The sequence below is a fragment of the Emydura macquarii genome, unplaced genomic scaffold, assembly GCF_026122565.2.
Source record: "Emydura macquarii macquarii isolate MOO-44397 ecotype Brisbane River unplaced genomic scaffold, CSIRO-AGI_Emac_v2 contig_968, whole genome shotgun sequence".
Classification (NCBI taxonomy): Eukaryota; Metazoa; Chordata; order Testudines; family Chelidae; genus Emydura; species Emydura macquarii.
In genome coordinates, this window is record NW_027131105.1 from 3441094 (window position 1) to 3456659 (window position 15566).

Genomic DNA, 15566 nt, shown 5'->3' on the forward strand with positions numbered 1-15566 from the left:
ACCACACCAGCGTTTCTTTCCCGCCCCTCCTGGCCTGAAGCCAGCCTTTCCTCCCCCTGCGCCGGGCCGGCTTCAGGGCTGCAGCCCCAGCCGCTCAGAGAGATCACCCGCCCGCTCCGTTCTCCGTCTAGCCACCACGGGCCGCGGTGGCAGGAATTGCTTCTAGCGTGCATCCAAATTGCCCGCGCTCCAGGGCTTCTCAGACGCGGGGCGGGACCCCTCAAGGGGTTGCGGAGTTGTTATTGGGGAGGGGGGGGGGTTGCGAGCTGTCAGCCCCCGCACATGCTGGAGCCCTTCAGAGCTGGGTGGCTAGAGAGCAGCAGCAGCTGGCTGGGTGCTAGCTCTGAAGGCGGGGCTGCTGGGCAGAAGTAATGGTGGCGGGGGGGCATCACTTTCTGCTGCGGGTCGCCAGAACCTGAAATATTTTCAAAGGAGGTTCCCCTGCCCCCCCAAAAAATGTTTGGGAACCCCTGCCCTTCTCGCTGGGTATGGCATCCAAACTGTCATGGGGGAGGCGAGGCAACTGTGGCCAGGAGGGGTAGGAGGGTCAGGGCAGAGAATGAGGCAAAGTGGTGGATTAAAAAATGGGGGAGGGAGGTGGCAGCGACAGAGGCTGTTACAGGATCTCTTAACCTCCCTTAGTACACACCATCCCCATCATGGAGCTCCAGCTTTCTGGCTCCCCCAGTCACCACAGCTGCTTCTTGCAATGTGCAAGTGAATAAGCTCTTGCCTAGCCCCCAGGCCTGCTCCTGTGTGGGGATGAGGAGACCTTGAGAGGGAAACAGGGACTTGTTCTTAGTGACACAAAATGTCACTTGCTCCAGCTGGTGAGCGGAGCAGGGAGCAAGTTTGGGATTGAGTGCAGAGTCACTACAGCAGCTGTTTGCCAGCTGGGGATCCCCTTTGGATTCTCCAGAGACACACACAGCTGCTGGACCAGGTGGGAGAGCTAGTCTGTCTTGTTTCACACTTGATGCAAAGCTCTACACATCCCATGTGATCTGCAGTAATGGTTTATCAGTGATGACTGTAACCAAAAGACTAATCAATACCTACCAGGTAAAGGACAGCACTGGGAGCCAGACAATTTGGGCTGTATGCTTTGCTCTGCATAAAACTCCGTGTAACTTTCAGCAAATTACTTAACTGTGCCTTGAATTCCCCATGTGTAATATGGAACTCAGACTTTTCTACTTCCTGGGAGAGGAGTGAGGCTGAATTCATTAACGTTTGAGCAGCACTTTAAGATGTCTGGCTAGAAGGTGCTCTAAAAATCCAAATTATTTATATTTTATTTATTATTTTATTATTATTAATGTTCATATTTATAACCTTTGTTCTATTTTTTTCCATAGAATGTAGCTCCTCAGTCTCTTTTCATCTGCAGGTGGCAATAACCTATTCTAGCATTACAATATTAACCTGCTTTTACATTTTAGATTGTTTTTACTGTGCTACCGAACTCTGCACCTTCAGTACCTAGGTGGTGCAGGATGGCTGTCTTTTTTTTTTTTTTTTTTTTTCAATGGTTACATAGCTATTGGTATATAGTTTACATACAACACAAATACAGATAAAGTGTGTGCACACAAACACTGAAGGAAATAGCAAAGAAGCAAATACAATCTTGAATAGCTATCTAGCACATTCTGAATTAGAAATATACTCCATATTACTGAGTTCTCTATGACTTTTATATTTAACACTAAATGTTCAGTGAGAGAGAGAAACTGAACAGTTAGTGTATAGATCTTAAAGGATTGCTATATCTGATCACATAATTCAGCTTAGTAGATCTTGTAAAAATGAGTTTTTACTCTCCATTGATCTTGCTATTTCTACTAGAAGCAAGTTAGCTGGGTGTTTGTTCATCTTTCATGTCACATGATTATTTTCAGATTTTGGGATTGAGCCTGAACTACTTAATTAAAAAACTTGCTAACCAATCCTTGTACGCATGTTCAAATTTACTGAACTTTATTCGTGATTTTAACTGCATGGTTCCTATAAAAATCATTGTGAAACTGTAACCAGCTAACTGATTTGGAAATTTCCCCCTTACTGTGTTGTGTTTAAACACTCAAACAAAATGTAAACTTAAAACAGTGGTGATTCAACTAAATGAGGGTGCGGGGGAGACCTAGAAAAATGTCCTGGTCCTCTTCCCCCTCCAATGACTGATGTTACCTTCTCTTTTGTCAGTCACAGTAATACTGAAAAGTTTGAAATGCAGCTTCTTTCCTTCTAAAATGTCTCTTCTTTCTCCCATCCCTTTGCAATAGGCCTGGAACGAAGCTGCAGATACAGCTTCCCTATGGAGGTAAGTGCCCCTTTCAGGGTTTCAGAGAGTCCAGCCTAGGTATTGTAATAGCTGATAATTCTGAATGGTACACTGTCCTTCTAGACGGCCCGGTGCTACGAGGTGATCTTTTCAGGGTAGAGTGGGCACTGTCTGGGGTTCCCTGCTACGTGTCCCTCACTGGCATTCTTTTATTGCCACCTGCCCTGTATCTTTGCTTTGCCCTTTTCAGTTGCCCTTGGTTCCTATTTTGGCACTTCCCTTCTTAAGGGGGTGTTCACTGGCGTTCCTGTGGGTGGGCCCATTCAGGGGCTTCCCTCTTACTTAGTTCAAATAGGCCAGTCCTGTGAGGTGCTGAACATCTCCTGGGCAGTGTTGGGTGCCCTCACCCTCTCTGACTCTGATATGGCCTGAGAGAACCACGCTTCTCTTGGGGTGTACTCAGAATGAGAAACCTGGAAATACTTGTGATCCAGGAATGTTAACTACGTAAAGTGAAAGTGCATACAGCATGATGGAAAAAGTGGCTCCTAGGCCTGATTTTGTGTGTGTGCGTGCACTCTTACCTACACCTCAGCATAGTGTTTTGGAATCCATGCCCTTTGGTTGATATTAAAACATAACTGCTTCAGATAAATACCACCTTATTTTAATAACTTAGATTTTTACTGCTTTGGAATAAGAGCATCCCTCCAGCACTCTGGGCACCCTTGGTGGTGGGTTTTTTTTTTTGTTTTTTTTTTGAAAATACAGTAATGAATAAGCAGACCCATCCATTACCCCAGCAGAAACACAGTTCTAACATAATTTAACTTAGTTATCATCCTGGTTAGCACAAACTCAGTCTAGCCTCTGACTTCACTGATATCTTCTAACTCCTAGGCATTTTACTTCTAAGTGAAGTACATGGGCAAGACAGGATGGGGAAGCTTCCATTGCCACCAACTGGGCTGTGTCTATTCGGTAGACAAATATAGGCCCTTGTGCTCAGGAGAGGTGTCAGACTGCAGACCATTTAATTTTAAAATAATTAAAAGAAAATGAATAAACCCCAGGATTTAAGCAGCTCAGTTCATATTCCGGGAGAGTTTAACAATGCTGGTTGGGAGGACTGGTGTATCTGTGTAAGTGCATGTTTTTATTATTACGGGGACATTTTAAAGCCATTTTAATTTTAGGTGATCATATTTTGAGTTTACAAACCTTGCTTTTGTACAATTAGTCTCTAAAGGTCAGGCACTCCCTTGTAGAGGTTGTTGATATCTTAAGGAAAAACTAGTTCCCCAACAACATTTTTCAGCATGTTGTAGACTAAAATGGTGGAGGCATACAAAACGATATTTTACTTGATACATGATGGAGTTCCCTTGTTTCCATCTCCTCATATTTCATGATGGTGACTGCAGGGTCTTGTTTTGTGAGGCATTCCCTTTCTCCACTGCCGCATCTTAAATTCCCCAAGTAACGAACAGTCATGTTTTATCTGAGATGGACTTCAAAATATTTGGATGTACCCAGCTAATGACATCTACCACATGTGAATAGTTAAGAAAAGTGTTGCAGAATGACCATCCCATACTTTCAACCAAATAGTGTCACCTTTGTTTTATAGAAGGATGTGCCTAGATCATTGGACCTTTTGCAATATTTCCAACCTGACTCCAGGTATGCAGACATGGAAAAAGTACTATCTCCACCGCGCCAAACTTGAGCATCAAATGGCATCAGGAAAGCCATCAGCTGATTATACATGTCTAGCCATGAGGGGGCATAAAGGTATGTGAAAATACAGTAAAAAGAATAGTTGTTCTGTTGTTGTTAGGTGTTTTGTCCAAATGGATCCAACGCCTCATGGGATCTAGGTGGACAAATGCTTGAAGAAGATCCTACAGTTTCATTAGCATTACATTAGCATTAGAGACTTTAGCAGCCAATGCATTTTAACATGTAAATCCCACAAATCCGAAAGCTTTTCTGGTACAAAACCATGAGGAAAGTCGTCAGATTGGGTTGAAGCACCTTGGAAAATTGGCCTTACGATATCATGGAGTGTGCACATTCTCAGGAGAACAACAGGGCCTGAATGTTTTTAAATGACTAGCTTCATCCCATAACATTTTGCAGATAATATCTTATTCAAACAGGTGACATAGATGAGATTTTTTTATTTGGTTTTATTATTCCATGCTAATTAAATAAATTCTCTCCACTGATAATTATGGCCAGATTTTTAAACAGGGCTCTGGATTCCATACACACATGAAAGTAGAATCTAATTTATTATATTCCCTTCAGGTAGCAAGAAATTAAAGAGTAAATCACACTAAAGCCAGCCATGAAGGCTATGGTCATACACTCTAGTTGGTTTTACAATATAATGTAAATTCTGGAATATATCGTATTTTCATTCAAACAGTAAGATTGTCAAACAAAGGGTTAACAGAACAGAACTCGGTAATTTTTATTAATACCAGGTATTATGTTGAAGAGTTATTTAAACATTTATTTCAGCAATATCCCAGGTATTGACAGGAGGCCAACTTATGTGATTTATTTTGTCTCCTACAGATGCTTTTTTGTATGAATTTTTTTTTTTAATTTTGACTGAACATGTAACAGCATGGGCTACACTAGTAAGTGTGAGTCATCACACGTGAAAAATAGAATGTATCTACTGTTACTCTGAATATTAGGAACAAATTATACTTGGCCGTGTTTGAAAGGGCAGAATTAGTGTGCCAGGAAACTATCCGGATCTCCCCCAGATTTGTATCCTCATTTTGCTTAATGCTGTTAGCCCTATGTGATTAAGAGCTTTGCTGGATAGGGGCCTTACTGTTCCTAGTGAGCATGAAATCACTTGACTGTCACGCTGATATTTTTGTTGTATTTTCTGATTGTAGGTAAAATAGTTGCCATGGCTTATCTCTCAGACAATAAGCACATGTTTGGTGCTGGAAATGTGAGGTCTGTGGTTTGCACTGCATCTACTGATGGCACTATCCGAACATGGCATGTCCAAGAGGTAAGATGCACATTCTTTACAAGTCCAGTGTCACAATCAAGAATATTTATACCATCATTTTAAAAACAATTCTGTATCCTACTCCTCTTATGCAAGTTATTCTAGAACAGCTCTTAATCTTCAGCAGACAATACTTAAACTGCAGGTCAAGTATTGCCCATGCCATTGCCAATTCAAACTGAGCGAACTGTTCCAAAAATACAGATGCCATAGGATGGCTAATATGTAAATGGAGAAGGGAGAATACAGATAACCCTGTTTTTGTTCCTAGTGTCACCGGTCTAACATTATGTAGGGGGAAATTGTTGCATAGGAGTGTGCTAATGAAATTTGCTGATAACATTAAGTTGGGAGGCATCATCAATGCAGAGGAGAATCGGAACATTATTCAGGAAGATCTGGATGACCTTGAAGACTAGAGACAGAAATGAGATGAAATTCAATAGTACAAAGTCATGGTCTTAGGATCTAATAAAAATTTCTGCTACAAGCTGGGAGCTCATCAGTTGGAATGGATAGAGGAGGAAGAAGACCTGGGTGTGTGGGTCAATCACAGGATAAGTGAGTCATCAATTTGATGTGGCTATGAAAAAGGCAAATAAGATCCTGGCATGTATTAGAAGAGGCATTTCCAGGAGAGACAAAGAAATAATAATGCCTTTGTACCAGGTACTAGTAACACCTCATTTGGAATACTGGTGTATTCTGGTCATCCATGTTCAAGAAAGATTAATTCAAATTGGAACAGGTGCAGAGAAGATCTACTAGGGTAATTAGGGGACTGGAGAGCCTGTTTTATGACAGGATACTGGAAGAGCTTGGCTTATTTAGGCTAGCAAAAGTCTGAGTGGGGATATGATTGCTTTCTAATAAATACATTAGGGGGGAGGGATAAATACCAGGGAGGGTGAAGAGCTATTTAAGCTAAAGGACAATGTTGGCACAAGAACAAATTAATATAAACTGTCCATGAAGAAATTCAGACTGAAAATTAGAAGGCTTCAAACCATCAGAGGGAAGAGGTTCTGGAACACTCTCCCAATAGGAGTTATGGGAGCAAACAACTTAATTTGTTTTTAAGATCAAGCGAGAGAAATTTATTAGTGCAATTGTATGACGAGGTTGTTTGTGATGGTAAGAGTAAGGATCAACAGCACTGGAGCTGGCTTCTGATTTTGTGTGGCTCATGCCTCAGGATTTCAGCTAGCCACCAGCTGGGAGGCTCTTTTTTCTTGTCTTTTTTTTAAATCTTACTATGAAGCATCAGAGATGGCCACAGTTGGAGATGGAACATTGGGGGTGTGGGCCAGGACTCAGGTGGCACCAAGCTTTCTCTCTCTCAGGTTCTTGCTCATGATGTAACTGGTCACTGTATATGGGGTTTGCAAGGAATTTCCCCCTCAGGTCAGATTGGCAGCGACCTTGGATGTTTGCCTTCCTCGGCAGAATGTGGGTGTGGGCAACTTGCCAGGATTATCTGAGTATATCTCAATCATTTCCTTGCCTTGTCTTGGGCACTGATGCCACTTGGGCTCTCCTTTTCTCTGCCTGTGGCACACAATAGTTTAGTCCTTTGGTCTCATTTTGGTGGTTGGGTTTAGTGCGTGAGTGCTGGGTGGTGGTGGTGGTCTGTGATATAAAAGAGGCTAGACAATGATCTAGTGGTCCCTTCTGGCCTGACTCTCTGACGAGATGCTGGCTTGTGGTCATTAATGTTCAATATCTAATTCACATCCCAGTACAAAAAACATGGTATTTTAATGATCAAACACTTCTTCCCTGACTTTTCTGTTCATGTTTGAGAGGAGCAGAGAGATCTAACAGAGTTTGCAAGCAATTCATATGTCCAGTATCTGTCCTATTACGGTGAATATTCTTCACGCATCAGAGCTCCACTGGCTTCATTTGGTCTATGAATTTGAATTCGATCTTAGATCAGCATTTCTAATAGTGTCAAGTATTTGCTATTGCTGCTTTTTCTAGAGAGTTCGTGGGAAGCGACACAATGTTCAGTCTGACAATCTTGCCCAAATGTTCAAGTGCCAAACTTGGTTTTTGGTTTTTTTTAAGATAGTCCCTGAATATTGGGTTTTAGGCTGGTGTCCCTGAAAACAGCTATTGGGGAATATTATTTTTAGAGAAACTAGACTTGTTAAATGCAACCAAAATTTTAAAATTGCAATATTAAAATTCTCCAGGTCTGCACAATATCACGTACAGTTATAAAATACAGCTTAAATGAAACCAGTGTCCTTTAACAGGCCAAAGGTGAAGCATTCAAGATCAATTATGAGAGCCAGACCACGGTAAACATGTTGGGGAAATGAGTGCAATAATAAGGCAAACTTTTAAGTTAGCTGGTGCCAGTATGGGTAGCATTTCCCCTCCTACAAACCTTTGTCATATAGTGTTCTACACCTACATTTTGCATGCCTATTGAATGGTAAATCAATGGACAGTGACCAATAGCATCAATCCTCTAACATGCACACCCATTTTCTGACTGACTTACAAGTTTGTCATGGAGTTCAGCCCATGGACTTCGTCAGTTACATCAGGGTAGAAATTGACCTCAGGAAGCAAGCAGGTGAAACTGCATTTGCATCAGTTGATCTGAATGGAATTATGTCAATGGTGAACTGTGCCACTAGAATCAAATCCTGCAATAGATGACTTGTGGAAATGTGGTTGGTCTCAATTTAATTCTTGTGATCATTAGACCACTTTAGAAATCATCATCCATTCTGGCAGAGTGGAATGCTATTTACAGTTCCTGCTCAGGAGAGAGCCAGGACTTGAGTATCAAAGGTATTGTATTGTAGGTCCAAATTGAGATGAATTTGCAGAGCAAGGTAGCAAATGCTGCTGTGCATTATACCTGCACTCTACATGGCTCTAAAATGTGCTTTTCATTCTCAATGCAAATCACTTTCTGTGATGCCTTAAAGATTATGGGGATAATAAAGGGAATAGGGAAGATTAAAAACTATTGCAGATTCTTGTTATCAACTGGGGATAGAAGAATGGAATTTCCCAGTCCTGTAATCTGCAAAGTCATTGGGTGTGAGGAGAACAAGCGAGATTTGTGTTGCAAAGGAAATATCAGTTTACTTAAAATGATGTCATCTTTGGAAAAAGCTTTTTGGCTGCAGTACAGGATTTTTGAAATACAATGTAGTAAGCTGAGTCATTATTAGGATCCAGTGGAGAGAGAAAGTTAAGAGGAACAAAGGGAAAATGCAGAACAGAAAATGGCTATATTGGTAAAGGGAAATTATTTCAATACCAACACTGGAAAATATCAGGCAAAATGTTATTGAAATATGTAATACCTTCAATGGTATATACCAGGGATTGACAAACCCCGGGCGCCAGGTCGCCTTAGCGCCTAGAAATTTAAGTCTGGTGCCTAGTATTTCTCTGGGGGGAGCAGCTGCCGTACTCTGGCTAGGGCTGGGAGGGGGGTGCGTCACGGCTACCGTGCTCCAGCCAGGGTGCCCCGCTGCTTCGCCCACATTGTGGGAGAGGGGCAGAGGGGAAGGGGCCAGGCTGGGAGGGGAGAGCAGCTGCTGTGCTCTGGCCAGGGCACCCTGCCGCTGAGCCCACATTGTCTGGCTCCTTAATTTTTGGGCTGGTTCCTAGCTCCAAAACAAATTTGTCGAGCCCTGGTATATACATACAAAAAGAAGCAAAGTAAAAAAGGGCGGCATTATCAGTAACAAGTTAAATCTATCAAAATGCCCCTAAGCTGGCACCTAACTGCATGTTTTCGTTCAGGGTACACAGATATGGTCGAGTCCTACCCAAGAAGTGCCATTTGTAAAGGTTATTACTGTCCCACAGTACAAACTAGCAATCAGCACAGATGCCCATGGAACCATCAAAGTCTGGCACGGAGAAACTGGGGAAGAGCTTGCTGCATTCTCCACATCGTCATCCTCATCCAGTTTGGTAGCCTATTCCGTGAACAACAAGCCCTTCCTAACAGTAAGTAAACCAAGGTGACTGTAAATGAATGACAACTTCTCTAACAAGATCAGCTACACCTGGATATGTGTTCACTTAATACAGAATAAGCTTCTGGTATGATGCATTTTAAGTACTTGGAGATAGGAATTAAAGTGCATAAAATGTATAGAAAGAGACTTCAGGTGAAATCAATGGCAAAACTTCAATTAACTTCAGTGAGGCCAGGATTTCATCCTAGAGTAACAGATCATCCAGTGCAGAAAAACTTGTTAGACTGTGTTCTAGTGCTTCACTAAATCTCATTTCAAAAGTCTGCAGGGAATGGAACTTAAACCACTAGACTGTGTAGATGTGTCTTCCAAGGGCTTTAATTCTCTCATCTTGGAGTTTTCAGATATCTAGCTTAACATTTATTACTTTTTCTGTTAATTATAGCACAATCATGTTCCCTTGTATATACCCTCTGGAGATTATCATATCCCCTTCTAGTTCTTCCTTACCCAAGTTATATTTAGTTCTTCTAATATTATCTCCAAGCCCTTTAATCATTTTTGGTTTCTCTTCTCTAGACTCCCTTGAGTTTGTCTAGCTTTTTGGAACAAAGTACCTAAAACTAGACTGAACACGAGAAAATGCCCCATATGAAGTGTTTATACAAATGGTTGTATCTCTTCTATTGCTATTACCATGGAATAAATACCGACATGTGGTGAGACTTGAGAGCAGGACAATAGAATTTGTGCTTTTTTTGTTTAGAACTAGAAAAAGGCTTTAACCATAGATAGTCGTCTTTGTGGGGAGTGACTGTTTGTTTCAGCCTTTTGTATTAGTGCTGCTAGCAAGGAGATGAGTACTGTGAATTCATGTATTCCTTATAACTGCAGGGAACAGGGTTAAGGGGACTAAATATGTATTATTGTAGTTCACAATTACAGCATAGTGGCATTGTTCACTGCAGCAGCACTTGTTGGACTGGTAGAGAATTAAATTCCCACTTCAGAGACTGGAATCCAAGATGTTGAATCTTTAGGTAATCTCTCTTCACTGTCTTTTTTTGCTTCTGCTGCTCCTGATATACAATGCACAGAAGGTGTCTGATTCACCACACTACACATGAGGTGGTTTTGCTTCTACAGGGTTTGCTCATCCTGTATACCAACTGCTGTAAGAGTATCAGGAAAGCAGCTGCTTTTGGGTTGGTTGGTTTTGGTAAGCTCAGTCAACAGTAGAAAGCTTCCTTTTTCTTTTGACTGGACTACTTAGGAGACTGTGCTACACGCATCTGGGTGTGAGATACTTTAGCCTTCAGGCCTGGTGCCGATAGTACCACTCATATCTTAAATTCAAATGAGACAGATGCTTTCATGAGTACTAAACATTCAGCGTCATACAAATTCTTTTTTACAGAAGCTGGGCTGCTGTAACCACGTTTCTTACTCATCTTTTCTTTATTTTAGGCATCTACTGCAGGAGGTGCTATCTACACATTAGAAGTTCCTAATCTAAATCAGGTTTCATGTATTACAGCATATCAAAACTCTAGCATTGATTTATTACTTTGTTCACCAGACAAGCGATGGCTAGTTGCAGGATCTACTGAGAATGCAAATACATCTCCAAAGGTACAGTATACTGTTAAATTCTCACATAAAATTGGGAGCTGTTTAAATATAGGGACCATACAATGTTTTAATATAAAGTTTCTCTCCTTCCTCTTGATCTATTGTCCTATCTTACTGACTGACAAATGCTGCTGAGTCCATTAATGTAGAACAAGAGGAAAGTAGGAAAACATTATTCCATGGTAGAATATTTTCCTAAAGTATTTGCCCCTTCTGAACAAAGTGCCCTATATTTTATCCCATAATTCTTAGTGGTATTCTACATAATACAGCTTTCTCTGTTGCAAAACACTGCATTTAATTCAGCAGGCTGAATTTGAACACCTAAAGTGCTGCGTTTTATATTTTTTGTGGTGCAAGTATAGCCATATGTGTAGCAGTTCTACATATCTGAAGCTAATTTAATGTGAAAATTAGAAAAATAAAAGTAGCATAGAAATTTTGCTGGAAAAGTAAACAGTAACTTGTTCTCAGTGTTGGGCATCTGACACATCTTGTGGTTATTCTCAAGCTCTTCATCTTTACAGAATGAGATCTTACAACTGAATTTTCTACAAATTAGATTCAGTTAAATTCTAATCAAACAATTTTTTTCATTGGAATTTATTGATTTATCAAAATCTAAATGGCTTTTGTGGAAATTTACTTTGGATTCCTGCCTGGCAGACTTCATGGCAGCCCACACCATTTGGACCCCAGATTTCCAGGCCAGTTGCATTGCCCAACATCTGGGAGACTGACAGAGCCAGGAGCATGGGAGTCAGTGCTCCCAGTCTACTCACAAGGTAGGCTACGGAGGACCCAGGGCTTCCAGGCTGGGTACCATGGACCCTGGCAGATTCAGACAAATTGATAATTCTTTTCAGTTTCACTGGTGCCTACCATTAAATAGCAGTATTGAAAGGGATAAGACTCTTAACTTGACCAGAGTCTGGTCAATTTCACAACTACTATTTAGTGATAGGCACCAGTGAGACTATCATGCAACTTTCAGTGAGCTGTCAGGGTTTCCAGTGTCCCCCATCTCCACTGCCACCTACCCAGTGGGCAGCCAGGGACTATAGGGAGCACGTTTCATTTGGGAAACACCATTGTTCAGTGTTTGTGTAATAAAATAACCTGGGATTTCAGTTCTGTGAAAATGTGAGGTTTTGGCATTTTTGTCCCAATTTAGGATTTTTTCCCAAAAATACATTTTTGCAGATGTTTCCCAGCCCGCTTTGAATTTTCACTAGATTCATATGTGTTTGAGATCTTCTACCATAAATTGGATAACCTGAGAAACAACATTTTCAACAGTCCTTGACAAGTTAGATTTGTTTTACAGTAGTCACTGAAATTTACTAGAAACATCCTCACAAAATAAACCAAACCACAAGTCACTTTTGATCTTCCTTCATGCAAAAAGTGCCACTTTCAGCAGTACTCTGCTGCCATCAGTCTAGTCACCCTTTTGGCATGCACATTTTAGCTCAGCTGCCTGTTGAACAAAAGAAAAGCGGACTGGAATAACCGAGAAACACTGGGAGAGCTGTGTAAGGAATCTTGTTCAGTCTGTGGCCTATCTATGCCTGGATCTGTCCCATGCTATCAAAAGTATCAAACTCACATTTTTCAATAAAAGATCGTGACTTTCTTCAGTAAACAACTGAAAGATCAATTTTAATGATTTTTAGCAAAAAACTTTTCTTAAAGAGAACTATATAGTCTTTAAGGTTTTTCTTGGATGGCATTGCAGTCTGAATATTTGTTTTTTCCCCCTACACCAGATATTTTATACAGATTGCTTGATTAACTCAGTAGATGAATCACCCATCTTTAGTTCTCTGCCTGTCAACAACTGTGCTGTAGTCTGCTGGTTACCAAAAGCAGCAGCAAGAATAGCAGTTATGTGCAAAGATCATGTGTCAGTTCAAGTGAACATCACAGTGTTTGATCTATCAGTCAAGAAGTCTAAATATAAAATGGAAGTTCTAGGTATGTTCTGATAACTATTGCATATTAACACTTCATAGCCATTCCATTTGTGGTGTGTTTGTTTTTTTAATGGTGCTCACAGGTGTCTACTAGAGGATACAAAATTTGTTCTATAACGTTTTATCTGGGGGATGGAATTTTCTATGCTTGGTCTCTCCCAAAGGTGACTTAAAAAAAAGTGGGTAAAATCCATTGTTACCTCTTGTAGAAGAACAGGGAGAATACAATTGTTTTGGTTGTAGCTGTTCTTCAGGAACTATACTAGCTTCCTATTGTGGTGGTTGAAATTGATCTGTAGAGCTGTGCATAGCTTGGGTCCTTACTGAAGCCACCTTACCCCATGTCTTGTCTCAGCAGTCAAGCTCAGCTAGGGCACAGATGTGTCTAGGAGTACTCAGCTTTGGAAATCACCACCACCCCTGGGCCAACAAAGCTAGTTGATCAGTTGGGTAGAGTGGCAGTCTCCCCTTTGTTCTCAAGCACTAATTCAAGGGGTGGAGAGAGTGGATTTTTTTCCCTGTAGTTCTTACTCAGCAAAAATATAACTTAAAATATGCACATGGTCCCTTGTGGGCATGTGAATTCCAAAGGCCAGAGAGACTCATGAGGCATAAACAGCCTGCAGCCCTTTGCTCACCTGCTTCTCCTGACTGATGAAGGGGAACTATTTCTCAAACTCCCCAGCCATCACTGGATGTTACAGGCCACTCTCATCATTTTTTAAATCCGCCATGTAGTGTAGAGCAGGGAAAAGAACAGTCATGTCATGTTAATAGTAAGCAAGCCCCTGAGCTGCCTGAGCACCAGAGAAGGGTTTGGTTTTTTTTATATAAAACTGTTCAGAGTGCAGAGTTTGGTAGAAGTGATTTTTAGAGTTGAAATATAGTCTTTGAAGTATTTGAATGTTTACAAATATTTTCTTTGTGAAAGCTCAACAGGTTGCAAGTTTCACACTAACAGGAAGCACATGGAGCACAACCATTCTCATGGAAGGGCAGGGAACAGAAACAATTCTTCTAGGATGTGGATCAGAGCTGAAGCTATATTCTATTGCTGGGACTCAATTAGAAGCTTTCCAGGACCACAAGAATACAATCAGTTCAATATGGGTGGTATGTGTCTCACCTGTTAGTATTAATTTGTTTGCATCATTTCCTATAAACTCTTAACTACAGGGTTGGTTTTTTTAATTGGAAGGATTCTTTTCGTGTTGTCACATCATCTCTGGATCTCTCACTGCGTGTGTACACATGGAAAAAAGCAAATAAAATTTCTTCATTGACAAGTCGCTATCACTTACTAGGGGGATCCCACAGATGGTCAAGGTAAGACAGCTCAGTTGGTAAGTAGACAAAGTTAGCAACCTGTGATATAAATCAAGCCTTTGTTTACTACATGATTAACTTGCTTCTAACTTATAAAAACATGTGGGTAACTCAATATATTAAAAGCTGAAGTGACACTGGCACTAGAATGGGGCAGATTGTCACTATTGCTGTCTCCTGTAAAAAGTGGAGGGAAATTAAATTAAGGGAGCTTTTTGGGAATAGATTTCCCTGTTCAAACAACTGTGGGGAAAATACATGGCCTTCAGCCATTTAGGCCTCCTAAGTAAAAATTTCTAGGGAGCTGATCATCCAGTTCTTGTATTTTCCATAGTATTCTTTTCTGTAAAGTCCATTTCTGCCCTAAACCAGCCTTCAAAGAAGTCGCACCTTTTTTTAAATTGATTAGGCCTCTGGTGTCTTGATGTTGTTTGTCTTTTACCATGTTTGCTAAGTTGCAGCATAGTGGAGTTTAAACTCCAGGGGGAGCTAATACAACATATTAGTAAGGCAAGAGTCAGGCTCTCCTCCACCCACATACTCAAAGTTATGGGTGTCTGTCCTGGACTGTAACAGATTAGGGGGATTTCTATTTAGATGCCCAGCTTTATCTTTAGGTGCTTCTGGCTCTTAGATAATAGATTAAAACACGGACTTAGTGTATATGTTTAAGCTTTAAATTGCAAAATATCTTAACTAAAAGGAAACTGACTACAGAGCTAGTACCTGTTAAACTGACAACCTTTAACTTGTTTACAATTTTTTCCACAACAGGGGCTTTACAGATGTGGCATGTGACAATGTCAGCATTGTAGGTGTGGTGGCTGAAACTGATGGAACAAGTATTTTAAGAGCATATTCTTTTAATCTGTAAGATCCCTTCAAATGTTTCTGTATTTAATCATTTACATGCCGTTTGCAGTTGCTTAGAAAAGCTTTATTCTCAAGTACATAGCACTATGTTAGGAAACACAAGGTACTGCTCATTAGCCATAAAGCCTTTAAGTATTATTAACTGTTCCCTTGAAGCAAATTTATCCTGAACTTTCAATATGCATTGACAAGCTCAGAACACCCCCCATTTTAATGGAAGGGAGATGCTGATAAGAAGCATGAAACTAGGTCCCCTCAATCGAAGTGTCCAGTGTGGGATGAAGTAAAAGCCTTTGTAGAAACCCTAACATAATACAGATTGTTTATCAACCACACTGTTTAATAGAGGTCAGACTTAAGCTGTACTTTGAGCATAGTTATGGAATAAATATATTCCTTTAAAACATGTTCCTCTATTTCAGTAATGCCAGTGTTGTTTATACTATAGCCTTTAGAATGCAGTATCTCAATAA

The 15566-nt window shown here is 40.7% G+C and overlaps 1 protein-coding gene across 4 annotated transcripts in view; it reads left to right on the forward strand.

Annotated features, from left to right (window-relative positions):
- The window catches only part of FBXW12 (F-box and WD repeat domain containing 12), a 142488-nt gene extending 126979 nt beyond the window's left edge, over positions 1 to 15509 (forward strand). For all 4 annotated transcript variants that reach the window (XM_067543812.1, XM_067543813.1, XM_067543814.1 and 1 more), the window contains 9 exons: positions 2286 to 2323; positions 3915 to 4078; positions 5206 to 5327; positions 9105 to 9314; positions 10754 to 10918; positions 12688 to 12895; positions 13826 to 14007; positions 14093 to 14220; positions 14995 to 15509. In XM_067543812.1, the coding sequence (XP_067399913.1) occupies positions 3919 to 4078; positions 5206 to 5327; positions 9105 to 9314; positions 10754 to 10918; positions 12688 to 12895; positions 13826 to 14007; positions 14093 to 14220; positions 14995 to 15094 (1275 nt within the window). In that variant the 5' untranslated portion in view covers positions 2286 to 2323; positions 3915 to 3918 and the 3' untranslated portion in view covers positions 15095 to 15509. The remainder of the gene's footprint in view (positions 1 to 2285; positions 2324 to 3914; positions 4079 to 5205; positions 5328 to 9104; positions 9315 to 10753; positions 10919 to 12687; positions 12896 to 13825; positions 14008 to 14092; positions 14221 to 14994) is intronic.
- Positions 15510 to 15566: the final 57 nt, after the last annotated feature.